General features: G+C 37.9%; 2 protein-coding genes across 8 annotated transcripts in view; one reads left to right on the top strand and one right to left on the bottom strand.

Moving 5' to 3' along the window:
• ANKRD45 (ankyrin repeat domain 45) overlaps window positions 1-27,750 on the bottom strand; it is a 109,455-nt gene that overhangs the window by 24,205 nt on the left and 57,500 nt on the right. For all 7 annotated transcript variants that reach the window (XM_016932809.3, XM_001148842.8, XM_063811376.1 and 4 more), the window contains one exon: window positions 16,518-16,685. In XM_016932809.3, coding sequence (XP_016788298.1) covers window positions 16,518-16,685 — 168 coding nt within the window. The remainder of the gene's footprint in view (window positions 1-16,517; window positions 16,686-27,750) is intronic.
• TEX50 (testis expressed 50) lies at window positions 4,940-6,823 on the top strand. The gene is made up of 2 exons (XM_514003.7): window positions 4,940-5,498; window positions 6,480-6,823. The coding sequence occupies exons 1-2, from the start codon at window positions 5,175-5,177 to the stop codon at window positions 6,687-6,689; spliced, it is 534 nt and encodes a 177-aa protein (XP_514003.2). The 5' UTR covers window positions 4,940-5,174; the 3' UTR covers window positions 6,690-6,823.

Here is a 27,750-nt window from a genome sequence, read left to right as displayed (position 1 = left end):
TAATAATTTTCAAGACATAGGAGGTACAATAGGATATAAATAAAAACAACAAAAAGGTAAAAAGTTGGAGGGGAATGAGGTTAAAGTGTAGCTTTTATTTGTTTTTCTCTTTGCTTGTTTGTTTATACAATCTATGTTAAGTTGTCATCAGTCTAAAATAATGAACTATAAGATACTATTTGAAAGTCTCATGGTAATCTCAAATCAAAAAACATACAACAAAGCTGGGCTTGGTGGCTCACATCTATAATCCCAGTACTTTGGGAGGCCAAAGCGGGCAGATCACTTGAGGTCAGGAGTTTGAGACCAGCTACTAAAAATACAAAAATTAGCTGGCGTCGTGGTGCATGCCTATAATCCCAACTACTAGGGAGGCTGAGGCAGGAGAATCGCTTGAAGCCAGGAGGCAGAGGTTGCAGTGAGCCAAGATTGTGCCACTGCACTCTAACCTGGGTGACAGAGTAAGACTCTGTCTAAAAAAAAAAAAAGAGAGAGAGAGAGAGAGACACAAAAAATAAAAAGCAAGAAACTAAAAGGAAGACAGGAAGGAAGGAAAGAAGGAAGATAAGACCACAAAACAACCAGAAAACCAATAGCAAAATGGCAGGAATAAGTCCTTACTTATCAATAATAACACTGAATGTAAATGGACTAAACTCTCCAATCAAAAGACATAGAGTGGTTGAAGAGATAAAAATCAAAGATCCAATTATCTGTTACATATAAGAAACATATTTCACCTGTAAAGACACACATAAATGGAAAATAAAAGAATAAAAAAAAGATATTCCATGCCAATGGAAACCAATAAAGAGCAGGAGTAGTACACTTACATCAGGCAAAATAGATTTCAAGAAAAAACCTATGAAAGAGACAAAGAAGGTCATATATAATAATAGAGGGGTCACTTCAGCAAGAGGATGTAACAGCTGGGACTATACATGCACCCAACGCTGGAGCACCCAGATATTTAAAGCAAATATTACTAGAGCTTAAGAGGGAGCTAGACCCCAATACAATAATAGGTGGAGATTTCAACACCCCACTTTCAGCATTGGACAGATCATCCGGACAGATCATCCAGACAGAACATCAAAAAAGAAACATCGGACTTAATCTACACTACAGACCAAATGGACCTACTAGATATTTACAGAACATTTCATTCAGTGACTGCACAACGCACATTTTTCTACTCAGCACATGGATCATTCTCAAGGAGAGACCTTATGTTAGGCCACAAAACAAGTCTTAAAAGTTTCAAAAAAATTAAAATTATATCAAGTATTTTCTCTGACCACAATGGAATAAAGCTAGAAATCAATAACAAGAGGAATTTTGGAAACTATACAGCACATAGAAATTAAACAGTATGCTTCTGAATGAACAGTGTGTCAATGAAGAAATTACTAATAAAAGGAAATTTTTAAAATTCTTGCAACAAATGAAAATAGAAACACAATATACCAAAACTATGGAATGCAGTGAAAGCAGTACTAAGAGGAAAGTTTATAGTAATAAACACCTACATTAAAAAAATACAAAAACTTCAAATAAACACCTTAACAATATATCTTAAAGAACTAGAAAAGCAACAGCAAACCAAACCCAAAATTAGTAGAAGAAAATAAATAAAAAAGATCAGAACAAAAATTAATGAAATTGAAATTTTAAAAAAATTCAAAAGATCAATGAAATGAAAAGTTGGTTTTTTGAAAAGATAAACAAAATTGGCAAACCATTAGCCAGACTAAGAAAAAAAGAAAGGCCCAAATTTTAAAAATCAGAAAAAAATGAAAAAGAAGACATTACAACCAATTCCACAGAAATTCAAAAGATCATTAGAGGCTACTATGAGCAAATATATGTCAATAAATTGGAAAACTTAAGATAAATGGATAAAGTTCTAGACACATACAACCTGCAAGTTTAAACCATGAAGAAATCCAAAACCTGAATAAACCAATAACAAGTAATGAGATCAAAGCTGTAATAAAAAGTCTCCAAGCAAAGAAAAGCCCAGGACCCAATAGCTTCATGCCGAGTTTTACCAAACACTTAAAGAACTAGTACCATTCCTACTCAAACTATTCTGAAAAATAGAGAAGGAGGAAATACTTCCAAATACATTTTACAGAGCCATTATTACCCTGATATGAAAACCGGACAAAGACACATCAAAAAAAAAAAAAACCCCAAAACTACAAGCCAATCTCCCTGATGAACACTGATGCAAAAATCCTCAACAAAATGCTATCAAACTGAATTCAACCACACATTTAAAAGACCATTCATCATGACTATCATCATGACCAAGTGACATTTATCCCAAGGATGCAAGGATGTTTCAACAAATGCAAATCAATTAATGTGATACATCATATCAACAGAATGAAGGACACAAACCATATGATCATTTTAATTGAGGCTAAAATTTAATATTCCTTCATGTAAAAATCCTCAAAAAACTGGGTATAGTAGGAACATACATCAACACAATCAAAGCCACATATGACAGACCCACAGCTGGTGTCATATAGAACAGGAAAAACTAAAAGCCTTTCCTTTAAGATCTGGAATAAGACAAGAATGCCCACTTTCACCACTGTTATTCAATATAGTGTTGGAAGTCTTACCTAGAGCAATCAGAGAAGAAAATAAAGGGCATCCAAATTGGAAAGGAGGAAGTAAAATTATCCTTGATTCCGGCTGATATAATTTTATATTTGGAAAAGTGTAAAGACTCCACCAAACAATTATTAGAACTGATAAACAAATTCAGTAAAATTACAGGATACAAAATCAACATGCAAAAATCAGTAGTATTTCTACAGGCCAACAGTGAACAATCTGAAAAAAAAATCAAGAAAGTAACCCCATTTACAATACATACAAAGAAAATAAAATACTTTGGGATAAACTTAACCCAAAAAGTGAAAAATCTCTATAATGAAAACTATAAAAGACTGATGCAAGAAACTGAAGAGGACATAAAAAATGGAAAGACATTCCATGTTCATAGATTGGAAGAATCAATATTGTTAAAATGCTCATACTACCCAAAGCAATGTACAGATTCAATGCATTGGTATCAAAATACCAACGACATGCTTCACAGAAATAGAAAAAACAATACTAAAATTTTTATGGAACCACAAAAGCCCCAGAATAGCCAAAGACATCCTGAGCAAAACAAAAACATAAAAACTGAAGGAATCGCATTACTTGACTTCAAATTATACTACAGAGCTATAGTAACCAAAACAGCATGGGACTGGCCTAAAAATAGACACATAGACCAATGGAACAGAATGGAGAACTCAGAAATAAATCTATAAATCTACAGTAAACTCACTTTTGACAAAGGTGCCAAGAACATACATTGCGGAAAGGACAGTCTCTTCAATAAATGGTGCTGGGAAAACTGGATATCCATAAGCAGAAGAATGAAACTCGACCCCATCTCTCACCATATACAAAAATTAAATCAAACTGAATTAAAGACTTACATATAAGACCTCAAACTATGAAACTACTGTAAGAAAACATTTGGGAAAGTCTCCAGGATATTGGTCTGGGCAAAGATTTTTTCAGTAATACCCTACGAGCAGAGGCAACCAAAGAAAAAATCGACAAATGGGATTATTACGTTAAAAAGCTTCTGCACAGCAAAGGAAACAATCAATGAAGTGAAGAGGCAACCCACAGAATGGAATAAAACTACTCATATGACAAGGGATTAATAACCAGAATATATAAGCAGCTCTAACAACTCAATAGGAAAAAAATCTAATCCTATTTTTTTAAATGGGCAAAAGATGTGAATGGACATTTCTCAAAAGACATACAAAATGGCAAACCAGTATATGAAAAGGTGATCAACATCATTGATCATCCAGAGAAATGCAAACCAAAACTACAATGACATATCATATCACCATAGCACTCCACAGATACAGACATATAGATTTAGATAGATACAATTATTTTCTGTATCTCCCTACTAGAAAGTAAACTCCATGAAGGTAATGATTCTGTTTTGGGCTACGTTGTGTGTATATTCTCAGCTCCTAGAACAATGTTTAGCACACAGTCAGCACTCAACAAATATTTGTTATATGAATGCTTACACAAAATGTCTTTGCTTATTATGTTTCCCCAATCTTAGATACCCTCTCTACACTGCCACCTACAAAAATTCTACTCATTCTTCAAAGCCTACTCACATATCTTTTTCTGCAAAATTTCCTAATTCCCCCAAGTGGGACTCATTGCCCTCTCAACAGTTATGTGATTATAATTTTATTTAGTTCTCATTTAGTAAAATCTAAAATTTTTTAGATTTAGTAAAATGAGAACTATTTATTTTTTATAATAAAATCAGAATCATTTTAATTATTATATTACTTTTTGCTTTTACCTCTAGATTGTACACTCCTTAAAGGCAAGGTCTATGTCCCATCTTTTTATCATATACCATGCCACCTTCCTCACCACTCACCCACTACCTGATAGTACCACATCACCACCACAGGAATATATTATAAGGTATAGGCACTCAATATTTGTTGAACTATTTGAAGGGAAGGACATTCCCAAACAAAAAAATAAAAGCAGATGCTGGGTTATGTGAAGTGGTATACTATTTTTTAAGTAAATGTAAAACTGCAGTGCTTCAGAAGAAACGTTAGAGGTGACATGAGTAAATTGTTTCCATAAGATTCTATTAATATGACTATAGTTGAATTTATTAGCTAGCAAAATATTAGTAAAGTGTTCATTTTTAAGAAAATTGAAGAAGCTCAAACCATTCTGGCAAAACAACAACCCAACAACAACAAAAAAGTATCTTTAAGAAACTCAATGTGATTGGTCAGGTGACACCTTTTAGTTCCAATGTGGTTATTTATGATGTCACTGAACTTATCCCTGAGTCACTATGACTGATAATGTTACAATGATCATCAGCGTATCCTTTGCTGGGCATATTTTGCTGACTGGCAAGGTTATATGAAGAGCTTTTATTGAAGCACCATGTTAACTAATAGCTCCTGGTATTTTCTGCTTCCCTTCGTAGGGAATTTAGTTATTTTATTTTATTTTATTATTTAGCTAATTTAGCTATTTTAAAATAGCTAAATTTTAGCTACTTTTTTTTCAATTGACAAAGAAGGATGTCTAATCAAAGACTACAGCTGATTTTTTCTCTGTTGTTTATCTGCTTCTTCGGGGAGAGTTTCTGCATTTGTGATGGAACTGTCTGGACAAAGGTTGGATGGGAGATTCTTCCAGAAGAAGTACATTATTGGAAAGTTAAGCATTCTCCATCTCACTGCCTGCCTTATCTTCTGGATAAACTATGCTGCGACTTTGCTAACATGGATATATTTCAGGGTTGTTTATATCTCATTTATAATTTATTACAAGCTGTCTTCTTCATCTTATTTGTTTTGTCTGTGCATTACCTGTGGAAGAAATGGAAGAAACACCAAAAAAAGGTGAATTCGTGATACAAGTAGTAATAGTTACAAAATCTCTAAGGGTTTAGAACATAATATTACTAGTTTCTTTGAGAGAGGGTACCGTGTTTTATTCCTCATTGTAACCTTCCCCCAACTTCCCATTCATTCCCAGCATCTAGCACAGTATCTTGCTCATACTAGGTGTTCAACAAATGTGTATTGAATTAGAAGGTCCTTAGAATCATCTAGTCCCCTCTACTTCAAGTTACAAAACACACCAAAAAAAGTAGTGTGCTACCATGAGGAGACTGTATGGAAAATCAAGTTATCTGTCTGGGTCCTTAGGTAAGTCATTTGCTCTTTCTCGGTTGCCTCATCCACAAAAGGATCTGTAACAAGAGATCTCTTAGAACCCTTTCAGATGTATCTAAGAAATCTAAGTACAAAAGGTGTCATGTAATTTTTATATGGGCTATAAACTAATTGCTAATATTAGAACAACTTTCTGAGAAATGGAGCTTTTAAACTATTATATAATTTCCCACTTTGCCAATAGATGACACCATAGTTTGAGAGGCAACCTTAAAAGCTCTTTGATCAAAAAACAAACAAAACCTCATTGACCTTCAGAAGAATTAGATATTTATAAATGTTTTCTTATTTTTAAAATGACTATTACTTTATGGTGTTATACCTTGAGGTTCTTTCATAAAGGAATACATTTTGCTAATCAAATAATTTCTCCCAAGAGAGTACCCTAAACATAGGACACACTAATTGTTTGCTGATGGTGATAAGGATCATACATGTGGCATATAGATAACATTTCCTCTGCACTTATACCTTTCTTCTATAGTAACCTTCCTTTAGTATAAATAATTGATGTGTGCTGTTTTAATAAAGTTTGTTTACACATTTAGAACATAAATTTAATTTGAACTATATTATTAACTATACTATAGTATTGAACTCTACTGTTTTATGTAGATAAAATCTGTATTGTTTTTCTCCTTTTAGCTGAAAAAGCAAGCCTCCTTAGAAAAACCTGGTAATGATCTAGAAAGCCCATTGATCAACAACATTGACCAAACACTCCACAGAGTGGCAACCACAGCATCAGTGATATACAAGATCTGGGAGCACAGGTCTCACCATCCTTCCTCTAAGAAAATTAAGCACTGCAAATTAAAGAAGAAGAGTAAAGAAGAAGGAGCCAGAAGATACTAAATATATGCATATGCAAATGTAGCTTAGTCAAATATAGATATCACAAAAGAAATCTATCATCTAAGGATAAAAATTGTTCTTTGGAAACCTTTATAAACTTTTTGCCACAATCTTTACTAAAATTTTCCAAAGAAGCCTGGGTTGAAATGTTACTTCCCATTCAATTAAAAAAGAACCCGGACTTACTAAAGTACTAGAGAAGAAATTGTATACTGTAGAAAATGAAATAGAGGTTCCTCTTCAAAGGGACATTCCTCCCAGTCTAATTCAGAATAGACAGTAACCTCTCTTAGAAGCAAAATTTACTCAAAGACCTGTGCTAATATTCTTAAATTCTGCTAGCTGTAATAAAGAAATCAATATACTCTGTTCTTAGCTCCCACATTTTAGCCTAGGTATTTGCCCTGGCATGCCTGAATAGGTCCAAGCAAGCATGAGGTCATAGCCTGTTTCTCTTTCCTTATTTGGAAGTGTTTTTGCCTCTCTCAGCATTCCACAGGTTAATTCCTCTCTTCCTTTGTTCTCCTCTGCCTTTGCCTCTTTTGGGAAGTTCTAAGTTGCTAGCCAATCAGGTTGAGTACAGAATGTGAGGTCCCATTCCAGCCAATGGAAACCAGACACAGCAGTAGGGTGGATGCATCAGGTTATAAATTACCCTGTCTCTTTTGTTGGTGTGTGGCAAGACTGCTAGCAAGCAGCACCCTTTCTGCAGAAAGTAAACTAGCCTTGCTGAGAGATCCTTTGTCTCAGTGTTGATTTTTGCGACACTAAGCACCCGTTCCCAACAATTTGGTGGCACGTAGGGGATTAACATTCCCCTCTGGGACAGTCTTTGGTCCTCTCTCATGGGGAGGTGCCCCACTGCCCATTGTAGCAGCCCCTGGAGGAGAGCCAGGACCTACCCGGAGCAAGGAATATAGTTGGATTCTCAGCAACGCGGGGAAAGAGAGAGGCTTGCAGGACTGCAGTGACCAGGTGACTCCATGCACGGGCCAAGGTAGGAAAAGCTGCAAGAGGGTGGCAAAGTATTTCCTTGGTGGTCAGCTTTTGGAGGCTGAGTGTGTGTGTGTGTGAACGACTACCAGTCTGTTGCTGGACAGAGTGCATGAACACAAACAGGAAGGGTGTAAGGAACCACCGAAAGGGAAAAGGAGGAAGGTTAACCTCCCAGGGAAAGAGAATCGGCGAGACATCTCTGGTGTGAGAGATTGAGCCTTTCACAAGCCTTTAAGGATGGGACAGCCAAGACATCCCCAGTCTGAAGAATCTGGGGGATTGAGCCTTGCCGAGAAAAGAATAGGCGAGACATCCCTAGCACAAGGGATTGGGCCTATCTAGGATCCAACATGGGAAAAGGCCCTTGGCAAGCCTCCAAAGGAAGGAAGGGCAAGAAGCCTCTAGTAGGAGAGGTTGAGCCACCCCCAGCCCCCTGCCGCTGCCATATCCAGGAGTGCTAGAAACCTCCAGCAAGGAGCAAGGGGGGTTGAAAGCTCCAGGGAAAGGGCCTATCCCAGGCACCACCCCAAAACTTCAAGATAGGAAATGTTTCGAATAAGACAGGGAAGATAAAGACCTGTGGCTACAGCAGTATTAGTTGAAGAAAGTAGAAAATTAACCTTTGGGGGGAAATTAACTGTAAGCACGCCCCACCAAGTTAGAGCTATTTTAAATCAAAAAGCAGGAAGGTGGCTTACTGACTCCAGAATCTTGAAATATAAGGCTATTTTGCTAGAAAAAGATGATTTACCCTTGACTACTGATAATTCACTCAACCCAGCGGGTTTCTTGGCAGGAGACCCAAATTTAAAAAACACTCGTGTATAGATTTGACTGACTACCAAACAAAAGTCAGGCCAGATCTAGGAGAGGCCCCTTTTAAAACAGGACAGCACTGGTTTATAGATGGTTCCCCCAAAATAGTCAAAGGAGAAAAACATAATAGGTATTCAGTAATTGATGGAGAAACTCTTGAAGAAGTAGAGTCAGGAAGACTGCCCAATAATTAGTCTGCCCAAACCTGTGTCCTGTTTGCACTCAACCAAGCTTTGAAACATTTGCAGAACAAAGAAGGAACTGTTTATACTGATTCTAAGTATGCCTTTGGCGTGGCACATACAGTTAGAAAAATTTGGGCTGAGCAAGGTCTTATTAACAGTAAAGGCCAAGATCTAGTCCACAAAGAACTAATTTTTCGTGTCCTAGACAATCTCCAGTTGCCAGAAGAGATAGCTATTGTACATGTCCCAGGGCATAAAGGACTTTTCTTTCACAAGTCAGGGAAATAACCAAATGACCTTGCAGATCAGATAACCAAACAAGCTGCTGTTTCTTCTAAAATGCCTTTCACTTAACTCCTTGCCTTCCTTCCCCTACTGCAGTCCCCATCTTCTCTTCCACTAAAAAAGGAAAAGTTAATAAAAATAGAAGCTAAAGAGAACACAGAAGGAAAATGGATACTACCAGATCAAAGGGAGATGTTATCCAAACCTCTCATAAGGGAGTTCTTAACCATGGTTCTCAGCCTTCATGGGTGTATAGGAATTTATACCCTAGCCAAGCAAGTTACAAATAGTTGTCTAAAATGTTAAGAAAACCAACAAACAAGTCATAAAGAAATCACCTCCAAGGGGGAGGGATCCAGGACTAAGGCCATTCCAAAGTGTTCAAATGAACTGCACTGAAATGACTCCAATCGTTTGCCTCAAGTATTTGTGGGTAATAGTAGATCAGCTCACTCACTAGATTGAAGCTACCTCCTTTTCAAATGCAACAGCTAATAATGTAGTTAAAGCATTAATTGAGAATATAGTGCCCAAATTTGGGCTAATAGAGAATATTGACTCAGACAATGGAACCCATCTCACAGCCCATGTCATTAAGAAGCTATCCCAGGTTTTAAACATTAGATGGGAGTATCATACCCCTTGGCATCCACCTTCATCAGGGAGGGTAGAAAGGATGAATCAGACTTTAAAGAACCATTTAACCAAATGAGTTCTAGAAACTCATTTACTGTGGACCAAATGTCTTCCCATTGCCTTATTGAGGATCAGGACAGCTCCCTGAAAGGATATAGGCCTGTCTCCATATGAAATGTTATATGCATTGCCTTATTTACATTCCTCAGCTGATGTTCCTATGTTTAAAACTAAGGATCAGTTCCTGAGCAATTATATACTTGGTCTCTCCTCTACCTTTTCTTCTCTTAAGGTCAAAGGTCTCTTAGCACAGGCCACCACTAGAATTTCCAGCACACCAGCACCAACCCAGGGACCACCTTCTCATCAAAGGGTGGAAGGAAGGGAAACTCGAGCCCACCTGGGAAGGCCCCTATCTGGTGCTGTTAACCACCGAGACTGCCGTCCGCACAGCTGAGAAAGGATGGACCCACCATACTCTAGTCAAGAAAGCAGCTTCCTCGTCAGAATCATGGGTTGCTGTACCAGGATTGAGTCCTACCAAGTTGAAGTTAAAGAAAGCTTAATTTTTATATACCTTCTATATTGCTTCCTTTCCTTTCCTTATTCTGTTACTAGCTCCTTTGTTATTAATGTAACTAAGTCTGACTCACCTCAGACCATTGCCTTTAATGCTTGCTCTGTCACACCTTGTGGAGATGTGAAAGATCAATGACAGCTAGCCTTTTCACACAAATATTTATGCCCCAGCCCTCTAACTGACACAGTTATTCCTAGCTCTCATAGTTGTGATCGCCTGCAGCTGAGACACCAATTGTCTGCTCCTACAGCCTGGCAACCTTGCAGTAGCTGGAACTATGTCATTTGAACTACTCAGGAGCAAGGTTAGACTTCCACAGAAGAGGTTTGTGCAAATCTAAAATCCCTCACCTATTTCACTTAAAGGGATTACCCCTTCTAACTGTCAGCCTTATCAGTGTAACCCTGTCCTTCTCTCTCTCACCACCTCCACCTTAACTGATTCTAAACTTGCCCTTGTTCACTTCTATGGTATGGGGATTGATGTAAATGGGAAAGACCCCCTAGGCATTTTTGAGATATGCATTATTCCCCAGTCTTCCCCTTCTTCGGTAGCCTCAGTTTTAAATCCCACACCAGTTGCTCCTACACCTAATGATAAAACTAGGGTGTCTATTGTGAAAGTGAAATATCTTAAGACAGACCTTAGCCATTGAGATAGGATATCAAGATGCAAATGCCTGGCTGAAATCGATTAAATATTCCATTCGCACTTTAAATAAAAGCGATTGTTACGCTTGTGCACACGGTAGGCCAGAGGCCCAGACTGTCCCCTTTCCACTCGGATGGGCTCCTCGTTGACCAAGCATGGACTGTATGGTGGCTCTCTTCCAGAATCCCACTGCTTGGGATAATCCATCATGCCAAGCTCTCTCTGCTGTTTCCTGAAGTTCAACACACTGAGGGTCAGGCCCGGAGGGCAATCCAGCTTCCACCTCTAAATGCCAAGTTTACTTCATGCCTCTCATGGCAAGGGGAGAATTTAGTGTTCCTTGGAAGCATAAAAAGATGCAAGGAGCTCAGGCCTTTCCAGAAGCTTGTTCATCAGTCCCCGAGCTGTATGATGGTACTGTGGAGGACCTTTACTGGACACTCTGCCTTATAATTGGAGTGGTACTTGTGCTCTAATCCAATTGACTATCCCCTTCACCCTGGCATTTCGTCAGTCTGCGAAAGTAAAAACAAGACACTGCAGGCCAAGGGAAACTCCATATGAGTCCTTTGATCCTCAGGTTTACATAGATGCTATTGGGGTCCCGTGAGGAGTGCCAGATAAGTTTAAAGCATGGAATCAAATAGCTACAGGATTTGAATCTACATTGTTCTGGTGGTTAACTACATATCTATAAATAAAAATGTAGACTGGATAAACTATATTACAATCAGCAATGATTCAAAATTATACTAGGGACTCCATCGAAGGGATAGCTGAGCAACTAAGACCTACCAGCCAGATGGCCTGGAAAAATAGAATAGCCTTAGATATGATATTAGCAGAAAAAAGAGGTGTTTGCATAATGATTGAAACTCAATGTTGTACTTTTATTCCTAATAATACTACCCCTGATGGAACTATAACAAGAGTGCTACAAGGATTAACAGCCCTATCCAATGAACTTGCCAAAAATTCTGGATTAGATGATCCTTTTTCTAAAAGACAGAACATTGGTTCAGTGGATGGAAAGGGATTTTCACTTCAATTCTCACCTCATTAGCTCTTGTTATTGGTGTACTTATTCTCATAGGCTGTTGTATTATTACCTGCCTTCAAAGTTTTATACAAAAACTTGTCTCTGCCACTCTTACAAAGTTAATTCCTAACTTTTCTTCGCCCTATTCAGAAAGATTACTTCTCTTAAAAGGACAAACAGAGCAACTGAGTCAAGACATGTTAAATAAGTTTAAAGAGGAATTATAAAATAAAAGAGGGGGGAATTGTAGAAAATGAAATAGAGGTTCCTCTTCAAAGGGACATTCCTCCCAGTCTACTTCAGAATAGATAGTAACCTCTCTTAGAAGCAAAATTTACTCAAAGACCTGTGCTAATATTCTTAAATTCTGCTAGCTGTAATAAAGAAATCAATATACTCTGTTCTTAGCTCCACATTTTAGCCTAGATATTTGCCTGGGCATGACTGAAGAGGTCCAAGCATGCATGAGGTCATAGCCTGTTTCTCTTTCCTTATTTGTAAGTGTTTTTGCCTCTCTCAGCATTCCACAGGTTAATTCCTCTCTTCCTTTGTTCTCCTCTGCCTTTGCCTCTTTTGGGAAGTTCTAAGTTGCTAGCCAATCAGGTTGAGTACAGAATGTGAGGTCCTATTCCAGTCAATGGAAACCGGACACAGCAGCAGGGTGGATGCATGAGGTTATAAATGACCCTGTCTCTTTTCTTCGTGTGCGCTCTTGTGGCAAGACTGCTAGCGAGCAGCAACCCTTTCTGCAGAAAGTAAACTAGCCTTGCTGAGAGATCCTTTGTCTCAGTGTTGATTTTTGTGACACCAACCACCTGTTCCCAACATATACTATCACTGCTACATGTTTAAGTGTTTTGTTATTTTTAATGTGTTAGATTATATATAGAATAGAAGCTTAATTTAGTGTTTCAATACATCTCTGATAAATAATATCTGTGACTTGTCTTATTTGCCTGAGAATTTTTTTTTTTTTTTTTTTTTTGAGACAGAGTCTCACTCTGTCACCCAGGCTGGAGTGTAGTGGCTCCATCTCGGCTCACTGCAACCTCTGCCACCCTGGTTCAAGCGATTCTCCTGCCTCAGCCTCCCGAGTAGTTAGGATTACAGGCTCCTGCCACTGTGCCCAGCTAATTTTTGTATTTTTAGTGGAGATGGGGTTTCACCATCTTGGCCAGGCTGTCTTGAACTTCTGACCTCATGATCCACCTGCCTTGGTCTCCCAAAGTCCCGGGATTACAGGTGTGAGCCACTGCACCCAGGCTTCCTGAGAAAATTTTATAACCACAGGAAGACTTTTAATTTCCTACTTCAGATTGCTAAAATAGCATGGAAATATTAAAGAATATATTAATTTTTAAGTATAAATGTTTTCATTTTCAGTATAATAAATGATTATAGATTAATGTTTTTTTAATTTCAGACTTTTGTTGACAAGACAATTCAATTTTTTAAACTATGGTTACCGTATTTTTCAAAGAACAGCTAGGAGACAGGCCTGAGACTGGGACAGAAGATTTGACTTAAAGCATCTTGAAAAATCCCAGAAAAAATATATCTATAACATATCTGCCATCATTATAAGAGAGGAAAAAAACTTTTCAAAAATAATACTTGAAACAGTAATAAACTTTACAGTTTTATAAGTAATGGAAAAGAATAGTACCTGGCTTGGGCTATTATGGATTACGAAAGGTTTATTTTGTTCCACTTTCCAGACTCCCTTTACCTCCGTTCCTCCTTAGCACAATCCCACCTTCACATTTCTATAAATGTTTGTTTCATACTTTCAGAGTTCTGAAATGTTAGCTAATTCCCTCTAAGAGAATATTAATATACATTTATTCTAATGGTGAACTGTTGAAGACTTTAAAAATCCCCAAACCTCTAAAACCCAAAGAAATTTATCTCTAATAATGGAATTTTCAGTAGAATGCAGAAGATTATTTGGGGTAGGGATTTCTGAATCCTTTAAGTCTCCCCAGGTAACTCCTACTCTAATCACTAGAAGAAACAGAAGTGACATACATTCTTGATAAGACTGAATTAAATAGATGTTAAATTTTATGTTATTTATGTTTCTGACATTCCACAGCTACATTACTATGAAACTCCATTCTGAATAAGACTGAATTAAACAAATAGTAAGGCTGAATTAAGTAAATGTTAAATTTTATGTTGAGTTATTTATGTTTCTGACATTCCACAGCTACATTACTATGAAACTCCAATATTAATTTAATCATTGATCTGGAAACACAATACTAGTTTGCTTTTTATAGTTTTCATTTCTTTTCACCACTAAGACATATTCGGTATAATTGCTTCAAGAACCTAAGGACCCAAATTAAACAGATGGATATTATGAAGAAGGAAGCCAATAATACCTCACATCCATAAGCCCCAAAACATTTTTCAGAAAAGTTACAGCAAAATTTGTCCTTGAATTGTGATTTTTAAGTACTATGGGTCATTTTTCAAAAATGGATTTTAAATTATGGAATGTGGGCTGGGCATGGTGGCTCATGCCTGTAATCCCAGCACTTTGGGAGGTTAAGGAGGGCAGATCACGAGGTCAGGAGTTCGAGACCAGCCTGACCAACATGGTGAAACCCTGTCTCTACTTAAAATATAAAAATTAGCCAGCCATAGTGGTACATGCCTGTAATACCAGCTACTTGGGAGGCTGAGGCAGGAGAATCACTTGAACCCGGGAGGCATAGGTTGCAGTGAGTCAAGATCACGTCATTGTACTCCAGCTGGGGCAACAAGAGCGAAACTCCATCTCAAAAAAAAAAAAAAAATTATGGAATGTGAATTTCACCTAAAATTACTATTCATGGGGGGGAATCAATTGAATTATTTGCTATTTGTGTTTTCCTTTTACTTACAGATCTAATCATAAAAATAGAAGATATTGACATAAGATTGCTTATAGAAAATATTTAGTTCAAGTGGACAGTTAATTATAAAAATAATCTACAAAGCACAACTCATCTCTTTCTTCCCAAATGTGTTTCCTTCAGTTTCCTTATTTCTATCAATTATTCTAGTCCCTTTCTCATTTTATTGATGAACATGCATCTTACCACTACCAGCTGAATCTTCCTCAAGTTCACTTTCATCCTCTTCCTCTTCTACATAACAATTTTCAGTGGCTCCCAGAATAAAATAAAAACACCTTAGCCTGGCATTTAAGGGTATGGTGTAATAAAAGCAGCAGCATTTTTCAAGTGCTGACCACATGCCAGGTATTGTGGTAACTGCTTTATATCATCTCATTTAATTTTCACAGCAATCCGCAAAAGGTGGGAACTATATTATTTGCCCCTTTTTCAGAGAAGGAAACTGAGGTATAGAGAATTTAAGCACCTTGTCCAAGGTCACATAGGTTTCAAGTAGGGACACCAGTATTTAAACTCTATCTCAAGAAGACATGTATTAACCCTTTTATTATTCTACCTATGTTATAGCCTACCTGTGGAAACTATGACCTACTACTCAATAAGGCAATCTTGTCACCATCCTCCAACATGCCACTTTCACTCACAGCTCTAAGATTTTGCTCATGCCCTTTCCCTCTCTATTGCATATTCAAATCCCATCCATTCTTCAAGGCCCAGCTCAAGCCCAACATGCTCTGACTTCCTATTCTTCCACCACTCTATAGCACAGAATACTTGCTCTGCCAATTTTAACCTTTAATCACAGTCTTTCTGATATTTTTATATAATTGTTGAATGTGTCCATAACTTATAATCTCCCACCTAACAAATATCCAGAGGGTAGGAACAACCAATTGTATCTACAGCAATACTATGCTCACAATGGGAATTCAATAAATGCTTGCTAAAAACAGGAATGCAGATAACCATGCAAAATAAATGCTGTAAACTTCATAAATACTAGCTTAGTTACAAAGGTACATCTTCCTGAAATCTCTTTAAGCTATATTTTACAGGGTTGTGGAAGTATATATGCAAAATATTAGCAAATTCAAAATAGTACTATTTTTTGAACTTTGTATTGAAGTATAACTTACAAACAGAAAAGTACAAAAACCATGCATACAGCTCAATGAATTTTCAAAGAAACATACCCATGTACCAGCAACCAGGTTAAGAAAAAGAACATTACATCCTAGAAGTTCCCCATGCCATAAGGGTAGCTACTATTCTGACTATTAGCACTGTAAATTAATTTAGCCTAAATAAACCTTTCTAAAATTATTGTTACAACCTTTTATATTTGAGGAATCAAATGTATTACTCAAATATGCTATTTTTTAAACATTTAAGAAATGATCCACTTTGCCTGAGTCTCTCAAAAAATGGCCTTGAACATACATATTGAACATACAATAATCTTCTTATAGAAATTATTTTCTCATAGAAAATTATTGGTGAGACAGAAGTTGGTAAATCAACTAGCTTCCAATATGTTCAGTTCCTAATAAATACAATGTTTATGGCCAATAGCAAAACAAAGAAAGAGGGGGAAATTTCATGTATTATCACCAACTGTGACTGTGGTTATATCTACAAACAAAACACTGTGAAAAAAGGTGACATATCCTGTAACTCATAGGAGAAAAACCCATCACATCAGTCAGTTTGCTAACCCCTTGTGAGCTTCCTTACCTGCCCAGTCCAGGAATTCAACACACTCAGTCTGAGAATATCTAGCAGCAACATCTCGAGCCCTTTCTTCCCGGAAGTTCAAAGCTTCTATATCAACATCCAGTTCTACCAGTGCTTTCAAAGTTTCCAAACGACCCCAGGCTGCAGCACAATGTAAGAGTGTGTACCCTAACAAATGGAATGAAGATGGTGAGATCAAACAGACTACATTGTTTTAGGCTAATTTATGTAGTGGAAGATCATAATGGTGATCAAGTATTGAACAATTACTGTGGGCCAGGCACTATTCTAACTGTCTTACATATAGAAAACTCATTTAGTTTTATAAAACCACTATGATGTCAGAACTACTACAGTTCTCATTTTATAGACAAGGAAACTAAAGTCCAGGTGGATTAAGAAACTTGCCCAAGGAAACATCCCTGGCAAACAGTAAATGATGGATGCCAGCATAGACTGTCTGAAGGCTGAGCTCTTCAACATCATGGGAGGAAGATGGCAATCTCCCTAGCAGTCACCTATTCTGAACGCAACTGGACCCGTGATTTTAAAGAATTTTTATCAAACTCTAATTAGCATTATTGTTAGCACAATCATACAAATTACTACAACTGTGTATACCTTAGGTTTGGAAATTCTTTTAATTAAAACTAAAATTATGGCCTATCAAATTAGAAAGTCATTTCTTAGACTTTCTCAAGTGACTATCATGAGGTATAATTGTAAAAAGAAGAATATGGAAGGCATATTTAAATATTTTTCAGGTTGATTTTTTAAAAATTAAAGATCATTGTTTGAACTTGCTCACAAGGATATACATACTTCTTTTTACTGCAATTCACTTTATTGCACAGAGGGACAATACTCTTAAGCTTTCTAGAGGCTTCCTGGTGTGATAAAGGGACAACCACAGTCAATCCCGTAATCTTTTGTGTCTAAATACTCTAAACTATTTTTTTAGACAGGGTCTCACTCTGTTGCCCAGTTTAGAGTGCAGTGGCATGAATAACTCACTGCAGCCTCGAACTCCTAGGCTCAAGCAATCTTCCCACCTCAGCTTCCTGAGTAGCTGGGACTATAGGCTCATGCCAGCATGCCCAGATATTTTTTTTTTTAGATGGAGTCTTTCGCTGTTGCCAGCCTGGAGTGCAGTGGCACGATCTCGGCTCACTGCAACCTCCGTGTCCCGGGTTCAAGCTATTCTGCCTCAGCCTCTGGAGTAGCTGGGACTACAGGCATGCAGCACCACGCCCAGCTTATTTTTGTATTTTTAGTAGAGACAGGGTTTCATCATGTTGGCCAGGATGGTCTTGATCTCTTGACCTCGTGATCCACTTGCCTCAGCCTCCCAAAGTGCTGGTATTATAGGCATAAGCCACCATGCCCAGCCAATAATTTTTTAAATATTTTGTAGAGACAGAGTCTCAGTATATTGCCCAGGCTCATCTGGAACTCCTGGGCTTAAGCAGTCCTTCCCTGGCCTCCCAAAGTGCTAGGATTACAGGCATGAACCACCACACCCAGCCACTCTGAACTTTTTGATCCAACATGTCAACAGAAGGTTATAGAGTCATATACTCAGTTTTTTCTCGGAAGCATGCTTTTCTGACAGTGAATCTTAATTTTCATGTCTTTGTCATATGGACAGGCTTGGAATTTCCCAAATTATCCTTTTCTCAATATATTTTTCCCCTGGTATTTTCCTATAAGCAGTGAGAAGAAACCAGGAGCACCTGCAACACTTAGCTTAGGAATCCCCTCTCTAAATAAGGTTTCATGATGACATAGAATCAGAATGAAGAAATAGAATATTTTAGAGTGTATCATCAAGTCCTTAAAGACTATACACCTATTCCCACACATTGGAAAATACCTACAAAAAAGATGGCAATATTCATGTCAACCAGTCACAATACTACCTTCCTTGAATAGTGTTAGGGACACAATGCCAAATATTGATTTGGGTCTCTCCTTTTCCTTTATATAGTATGGTTTTCAGGTATTACTATTATCCTCATTTTTATAGATGAAGAAACCATAGCACAGAAAGGTTATATAATTTGCCCAAGTCACATAGTCAAGTTAGTGGAAAGCTGGGGTTTTAACTCAGGTAGTCTGGCTGTAAAATCCATGCTCTTAACCAATCTATTACAGAATCCTTTTGTAACTTGATTTTTGTCTCAATATTTTTAAGTGTTATCCATTTTAATACCCAAAGAGCTAAGTCATTCCTTTTAATTATTGTGTAATATTCCATTGTATGAAAACAATTTATCTACCCTTCTATTGTTTATTTCCAATGATTAACTGTTATAAGCAATATTTGAATAATCATCTTATACTTATGTCTTCTTGTAAGCATGTGTGAGAGTTTCCCAAAGACATATATCTAGAAATGGAAATTAGGATCATCAGGTATGTCCATGAACAACTTGATATAAGTGTTCTCAAAAGGAATTATACCAATTTATACTCCCTCCTCAGAGTGAAGGAATTCCCATTTCCTACATCTTTACCAATGTTTAATCCTGTCAAATATTTAAATTTTTCTGAATCTGATGAGTCATGGTAGCCCATTGTTTACATTTGCTTTTAATAGTGAAGTTAAACATATTTTCATTTATTTACTGGCCATGAGAGTTTCTCTTCCATAAATTGCATGTTCCTATCCTCTGCCTATTTTTCTATTGGGTTGAATTCTAAGCCTGTTGATTAGTAGGCTGTCTTTACATAGATATATCCTTTGTCTGTGGCTTATTTTGTCATTTTGTTTATGATATCTTTTATGCAGAGTTTAAAATTTAGATAGATAGACAGACAGATCTTTTCCCTTAGTGGTTGGGTTCTTTATATCTCAAGATATTCTGTGATGTCTCAAGAATATAGCAATACTCTATTGTTCAGAAAGTTTAAAATATTTTGCTTTACACATTCATGTTTTACAATCATCTGTAATTGATTTTTATGTATGGTACAAAGTAGGTATATAATTTTATTTTTTTCCAGATGAATAATAAATATTCTCTGGCATCATATATTAAATAGTTCATTTTCCCCACTGAAATTTAGGGTCAGCTTCTCAGTTTGCTTTTAAAAAGATTCTTCTGAGATATTAACTAGATTGACAAATTAATTGGGAAGAAATTAAGAGAAACAGCGTTATGATATTTAGTCTCACTATTGAGACATATATACATTTCGTGTGGTCTTTCATATAAATCAATAAAGTTTCATACTTTTTGCCATAAATGTCTTACAATTCTTATTTTATTATTATTACACTTTAAGTTCTAGGGTACATATGCACAACATGCAGGTTTGTTACATAGGTATACATGTGCCATGTTGGTTTGCTGCACCCATTAACTCGTCATTTACATTAGGTATTTCTCCTAATGCTATCTCTCCACCAACCCCCTGCCCTACAATAGACCCCGGTGTGTGATGTTCCCCACCCTGTGTCCAAGCGTTCTCATTGTTCAATTCCCACATATGAGTGAGAACATGCACGGTTTGGTTTTCTGTCCTTATGGTAGTTTGCTGAGAATGATGGTTTCCAGCTTCATCCATGTCCCTGCACAGGATATGAACTCATCCTTTTTTATGGCTGCAGAGCATTCCATGGTGTATATGTGCCACATTTTCATAATCCAGTCTATCATTGATGGGCACTTGGGTTGGTTCCAAGTCTTTGCTATTGTGAATAGTGCCGCAATAAACATACGTGTGCATGTGTCTTTATAGTAGCATGATTTATAAACCCTTGGGTATATACCCAGTAATGGGATGGCTGGGTCAAATGGTATTTCTAGTTCTAGATCCTTGAGGAAAATTGTGTTCCACAATGGTTGAACTACTTTACACTCCCACCAACAGTGTAAAAGCATTCCTATTTCTCCACATCCTCTCCAGCACCTGTTGTTTCCTAACTTTTTAATCATCACCATTCTAACTGGTGTGAGATGGTATCTCATTGTGGTTTTGATTTGCATTTCTCTGATGACCAACGATGATGAGTATTTTTTCATGTGTCTGTTGGCTGCAGAAATGTCTTCTTTTCAGAAGTGTCTGTTCATATCCTTTGCCCACTTTTTGATGGGGTTGTTTTTTTCTTGTAAATTTGTTTAAGTTCTTTGCAGATTCTGGATATTAGCCCTTTATCAGATGGGCAGATTGCAAAAATTTTCTCCCATCCTGTAGGTTGTCTGTTCACTCTGATGGTAGTTTCTTTTGCTGAGCAGAAGCTCTTTAGTTTAATTAGATACTGTTTGTCGATTTGGGCTTTTGTTGCCATTGCTTTTGGTGTTTTAGTCATGAAGTCCTTGCCCATGCCTATGTCCTGAATGGTAATGCCTAGGTTTTCTTCCAGGGTTTTTATGGTTTTAGGTCTAACATTTAAGTCTTTAATCCATCTTGAATTAATTTTAGTATAAGGTGTAAGGAAGGGATCCAGTTTCAGGTTTCTACATATGGCTAGCCAGTTTTCCCAGCACCATTTATTAAATAGGGAATTCTTTCCCCATTTCTTGTTTTTGTCAGGTTTGTCAAAGATCAGATGGTTGTAGATGTGTGGTGTTATTTCTGAGGCCTCTGTTCTGTTCCATTGGTCTATATCTCTGTTTTGGTACCAGTACCATGCTGTTTTGCTTACTGTAGCCTTGTAGAATAGTTTGAAGTCAGGTAGCATGATGCCTTCAGCTTTGTTGGTTTTTTGCTTAGGATTGTCTTGGCAATGCAGGGTCTTTTTTGGTTCCATATGAACTTTAAAGTAGTTTTTTCCAATTCTGTGAAGAAAGTCATTGGTAGCTTGATGGGGATGGCATTGAATCTATAAATCACCTTGAGCAGTATGGCCATTTTCACGATATTGATTCTTCCTATCCATGAGCATGGAATGTTCTTCCATTTGTTTGTGTCCTCCTTTATTTCGTTGAGCAGTGGTTTGTAGTTCTCCTTGAAGAGGTCCTTCACATCCCTTGTAAGTTGGATTCCTACGTATTTTATTCTCTTTGTAGCAATTGTGAATGGGAGTTCATTCATGATTTGGCTCTCTGTTTCTCTGTTATTGGCGTATAGGAATGCTTGTGATTTTTGCACATAGATTTTGTATCCTGAGACTTTGCTGAAGTTGCTTATCAGCTTAAGGAGATTTGGGGCTGAAATGATGGGGTTTTCTAAATACACAATCATGTCATCTGCAAACAGGGACAATTTGACTTCCTCTTTTCCTAATTGAATACCCTTTATTTCCTTCTCCTGCCTGATTGCCCTGGCCAGAACTTCCAACACTATGTTGAATAGGAGTGGTGAGAGAGGGCATCCCTGTCTTGTGCCAGTTTTCAAAGGGAATGCTTCCAGTTTTTGCCCATTCAGTATGATATTGGCTGTGGGTTTGTCATAAATAGCTCTTATTATTTTGAGATACATTCCATCAATAACTAGTTTATTGAGAGTTTTCAGCATGAAGGGCTGTTGAATTTTGTCAAAGGCCTTTTCTGTATCTATTGAGATAATCATGTGGTTTTTTGTCATTGGGTCTGTTTATGTGATGGATTATGTTTATTGATTTGTGTATGTTGAACCAGCCTTGCATCCCAGGGATGAAGGCAACTTGATCATGGTGGATAAGCTTTTGATGTGCTGCTGGATTCTATTTGCCAGTATTATATTGAGGATTTTCACATCGATGTTCATCAGGGATATTGGTCTAAAATTCTCTTTTTTGGTTGTGTCTCTGCCAAGCTTTGGTATCAGGATGACGCTGACATCATAAAATGAGTTAGGGAGGAGTCCCTCTTTTTCTATTGATTGGAATAGTTTCAGAAGGAATAGTACCAGCTCCTCCTTGTAACTCTGGTAGAATTCGGCTGTCAATCCATCTGGTCCTAGACTTTTTTTGGTTGGTAGGCTATTGATTACTGCCTCAATTTCAGATCCTGTTATTGGTCTATTCAGCAGTTCAACTTCTTCCTGGTTTAGTCTTGGGAGGATGTATGTGTCCAGGAATTTATCCATTTATTCTAGATTTTCTAGTTTATTTGTGTAGAGGTGTTTATAGTATTGACTGATGGTAATTTGTATTTCTGTGGGATCGGTGGTGACATCCCCTTTATCATTTTTTATTGTGTCTATTTGATTCTTCTCTCTTTTCTTCTTTATTAGTCTTGTTAGCAGTCTATCAATTTTGTGGATCTTTGCAAAAAAAAACTCCTGTATTCATTGATTTTTTTGAAGGGTTTTTTGTGTCTCTATCTCCTTCAGTTCTGCTCTGACCTTAGTTATTTCTTGCCTTCTGCTAGCTTTTGAATATGTTTGCTCTTGCTTCTCTAGTTCTTTTAATTGTGATGTTAGGGTGTTAATTTTAGATCATTCCTGCTTTCTCTTATGGGCATTTAGTGCTATAAATTTTCCTCTACACACTGCTTTAAATGTGTCCCAGAGATTCTGGTATGTTGTGTCTTTGTTCTCACTGGTTTCAAAAAACATCTTTATTTCTGCCTTCATTTCATTACTTATCCAGTAGTCATTCAGGAGCAGATTGTTCAGTTTCCATGTAGTTGTGTGGTTTTGAGTGACTTTCTTAATCCTGAGTTCTAATTTGATTGCACTGTGGTCTGGGAGATAGTTTGCTGTGATTTTAGTTCTTTTACATTTGCTCAGGAGTGCTTTACTTCCAACTATGTGGTCAATTTTAGAATAAGTGTGATATGGTACTGAGAAGAATGTATATTCTGTTGATTCGGGGTGCAGCATTCTGCCGATGTCTATTAGGTCTGCTTGGTGCAGAGCTGAGTTCAAGTCCTGGATATCCTTGTTAACCTTATGTCTCGTTGATCTGTCTAATGTTGACAGTGGGGTGTTAAAGTCTCCCATTATTATTGTTTGGGAGTCTAAATCTCTTTGTAGGTCTCTAAGGACCTGCTTTATGAATCTGGGTGCTCCTGTATTGGGTGTCTATATATTTATGATAGTTAGCTCTTCTTGTTGAATTGATCCCTTTACCATTATGTAATGGCCTTGTCTCTTTTGATCTTTGTTGGTTTTAAGTCTGTTTTATAAGAGACTAGGATTGCAACCCTTGCTTTTTTTTTTTTTTTTTTTTTTTTTTTTTTTTTTTTTTTTGCTTTCCATTTGCTTGGTAGATCTTCCTCCATCCCTTTATTTTGAGCATATGTGTGTCTCTGCACATGAGATGGGTCTCCTGAGTGCAGCACACTGATGGGTCTTGACTCTTTATCCAATTTGCCAGTCTGTGTCTTTTAATTGCGGCATTTACATTTATGGTTAATATTGTTATGTGTGACTCTGATCCTGACATTATGATGTTAGCTGATTATTTTGCCCGTTAGTTGATGCAGTTTCTTCCTAGTATCAATGATCTTTATAACATGGCATGTTTTTTCAGTGGCTGGTACCGGTTGTTCCTTTCCCTGTTTAGTGCTTCCTTCAGGAGCTCTTGTAAGGCAGGCCTGGTGGTGACAAAATCTCTCAGCATTTGCTTGTCTTTAAAGGATTTTATTTCTCCTTTACTTACGAAGCTTAGTTTGGCTGGATATGTAATTCTGGGTTGAAAATTCTTTTCTTTAAGAATGTTGAATATCGGCCCCCACTCTCTTCTGGCTTATAGAGTTTCTGCCGAGAGATCAGCTGTTAGTCTGATGGGCTTCCCTTTGTGGGTAACCCAACCTTTCTCTCTGGCTGCACTTAACATTTTTTCCTTCATTTCAACCTTGGTGAATCTGACAATTATGTGTCTTGGGGTTGCCCTTCTTGAGGATTATCTTTGTGGTGTTCTCTGAATTTCCTAAATTTGAATGTTGGCCTGCCTTGCTAGGTTGGGGAAGTTCTCCTGGATAATATCCTGAAGAGTGTTTTCCAACTTGTTTCCATTCTCCCCATCACTTTTGGGTACACCAATCAAATGTAGATTTGGTCTCTCCACATAATCCCATATTTCTTAGAGGCTTTGTTCATTTCTTTTTACTCTTTTTTCTCTAATTTTGTCCTCTCACTTTATTTCATCAATTTGATCTTCAATTGCTGATAACCTTTCTTCCACTTGATCGAATTGGCTACTGAAGCTTGTGCATGCATCACATAGTTCTCCTGCCATGATTTTCAGCTCCATCAGGTCATTTAATGTCTTCTCTACACTGTTTATTCTAGTTAGCCATTCGTCTAATCTTTTTTCAAGGTTTTTAGCTTCCTTGCGATGGGTTCAAACATCCTTCTTTAGCTCAGAGAAGTTTGTTTTTACTGACCTTCTGAAGCCTACTTCTGTCAACTCATCAAAGTCATTCTCCGTCCAGCTTTGTTCCGTTGCTGGTGAAGAGCTGTGATCCTTTGGAGGAGAAGAGGTGCTCTTGTTTTTAGAATTTTCAGCTTTTCTGCTCTGGTTTCTCCCCATATTTGTGGTTTTATCTACCTTTGGTGTTTGATGTTGGTGACCTACAGATGGGGTTTTGCTGTGGATGTCCTTTTTGTTGATGTTGATGCTATTCCTTTCTGTTTCTTAGTTTTCCTTCTAACAGTCAGGTCCCTCAGCTGCAGGTCTGTTGGAGTTTGCTGGAGGTCCACTCCAGACCCTGTTTGCTTGGGTATCACCAGCAGAGGCTGCAGAACAGCAAATATTGCAGAACAGCAACTATTGCTGCCTGATCCTTCCTCTGGAAGCTTCGTCCCAGAGGGGCACCCGCCTGTATGGGGTGTCAGTCGGCCCCTACTGGGAGGTGTCTCCCAGTTAGGCTACATGGGGATCAGGAGGCAGTGTGTCCATTCTCAGAGCTCAGACGCCATGCTGGGAGAACCACTGCTCTCTTCAGACCTGTCAGACGGGACATTTAATTCTGCAGAAGTTTCTGCTGCCTTTTGTTCAGCTATGCCCTGACCCCAGAGGTGGAGTCAACAGAGGCAGCAGGCCTTGCTGAGCTGTGGTGGGCTCCACCCAGTTCGAGCTTCCCTGGCTGCTTTGTTTACCTACTCAAGCCTCAGCAATGGCAGATGCCCCTCCCCCTGCCACACTGCTGCCTCACAGGTCGATCTCAGACTGATGTGCTAGCAGTGAGCAAGGTTCTGTGGGCATGGGACCCGCCAAGCCAGGCACGGGATATAATCTCCTGGTGTGCCATTTGCTAAGACTGTTGTAAAAGCACAGTATTTAGGCAGGAATGTCCCGTTTTTCCAGGTACAGTGTATCATGGCTTCCCTTGGCTAGGAAAGGGAAATTCCCTGACCCCTTGTGCTTCCCATGTGAGGCGATGCCCCGCCCTGCTTTGGCTCACCCTCCACGGGCTGCACCCAATGTCCAACCAGTCCCAATGAGATGAACCAGGTACCTCAGTTGGAAATGCAGAAATCACCCGTCTTCTGCATCGATCATGCTGGGAGCTGCAGACTGGAGCTGTTCCTATTTGGCCATCTTGTAATGGACCCATGTCTTAAACAATTCTTTGGTCAGACTTATTCCTAGTTTCTTTATCATTTTGTTATGAATAAGATCTTTATTTGTATCACATTTTCTTGTTGTTGATGGTATATAGAAAGTTGCTGATTGGGATATTGGTCTTATGTTCATATTCTTCCTAAACTCTCTTAGCACTAATAGTAGATTCCCTTTAATTTAAGTCTATGTACCTATGAATAATCAGAGTTTTGTTTCTTATACTCTAATCTTTATATCCAGTAGTGTGCTGGTAAATGTATAACTAGTTATCTGGAGAAAAAAAGCCCTGATTTGTATCATTAGCCAATTACTGTGATGTATGGCCCAACATGGCCAGTTTCAACAGCTATCAACATGACATCAACCAATTCACAAAAACTCTGAAAATTTAACAGTCAGTTCTTCAGAGCTCATAAAAGCTGGCTCTAGCACAATACTGTGTTATTTCTCTTACCCTTCTTACCGCTCTTGCTGGAACCTCTATTATAATGATAAATGGAAGCCATAATAACAAATATCTTAGTCTTATTTCTGATTATAAAGAATGCTTCTGAAAAATCCAATGTTGGGTAAGTTCGCTTTGGGTTTTTGATAGACAGCCTTAAGGAAAGTTTCTTCTATTCCTATTTCCCTAAGAGCTTTCATCACGGGCCAGATGCAGTGGCTCATGCCTGTAATCCCAGCACTTTGGGAGGCCGAAGGAAGAGCATTGCTTGAGCCCAGGAGGTAGGGAGGCTTGTCTCAAACTCCTGGGCTCAAGCTATGCTCCCACCTTGGCCTCCCATAGTGCTGGGATTACAGGTGTGAGCCACCACACCTGGCTCTAATGATTTTTTTTATATCTTAGGTTTTTTTCTGTGTTAATATTCTATGTTTTCAATTCCAAATATTATTTGTGCTGTCTCTCTCTGATTAATAGTGTTAAAGCTCGGCTGGGCGCGGTGACTCACACCTATAATCCCAGCACTTTGGAAGGCCAAGGCAGGTGGATCACCTGGGGTCAGGAGTTTGAGACCAGCCTGGCCAACGTGGCAAAACCCCCTCTCCACTAAAAAATACGAAAATTAGCCAGGCATGTTGGTGCATGCCTGTAATCCCAGCTACTCGGGAGGCTGAGGCAGGAGAATTGCTTGAACCCAGGAGGTGGAGGCTGTAGTGAGCCAACATTGTGCCACTGCACTCCAGCCTGGGTGACAGAACAAGACTCTGTCTCAAGAAAAAAAAAAAGAGAACAAATATGTGTGTGTTTGTGTGTGTGTATGTGTATAATCAAATGTTTTTCAACTCATTTTCAGTGAACCCAATTTTGGTATTATCAATCCTTTCCTTTCCATCTATTCTGTTTTCTATTTTCTTTCTTCTTCTTTTTTTTTTTTTTTTTCAGAAACAGGGTCTTATCATGTCACCCAGGCTGTTCTTGAACTCCTGACCTCAAGCAATCCTCTTACTTCGGCCTCCCAAAGTGCTGAGATTATAAGTGTGAGCCTCTGCACCTGGCCTCTGGCCTATTTCTTTATTTTCAATGTCATTAATTTATTCAATTATTTTTCTTTTATTTTCTTTGGTTACTCAGTTGTTCTTTTTCTAATTTCTTCAGTCAAATGCTTTGTTTACTAAATTTTTAATGTTTCTTATATTCTAATATATGTATTATACTAGAATTTTAATTTTAGTTGTATCCCATGGGTTCAGACATAGAGTGATGCTGTTGTCACTTAAACATTTCATAATTTTCATTATATCTTCTGTGACCAATAGATGATTTAAAGTGTGTTCTTGGCTGGATGCATA

This window comes from Pan troglodytes, chromosome 1, assembly GCF_028858775.2.
Source record: "Pan troglodytes isolate AG18354 chromosome 1, NHGRI_mPanTro3-v2.0_pri, whole genome shotgun sequence".
NCBI classification, from domain to species: Eukaryota; Metazoa; Chordata; class Mammalia; order Primates; family Hominidae; genus Pan; species Pan troglodytes.
The sequence above is the reverse complement of the archived record's forward strand: the minus strand, read 5'-3'. Positions and strand labels throughout refer to the sequence as shown.

What these genes read in the sequence shown, in the direction of transcription:
- TEX50 (XM_514003.7), top strand. Translation starts at nt 5,175, where the DNA reads ATGTCTAATCAAAGACTACAGCTGATTTTTTCTCTGTTGTTTATCTGC. An exon ending in GGAAGAAACACCAAAAAAAG is followed by an intron (nt 5,499 to 6,479) that starts GTGAATTCGTGA and finishes TTCTCCTTTTAG; the next exon opens with CTGAAAAAGCAAGCCTCCTT.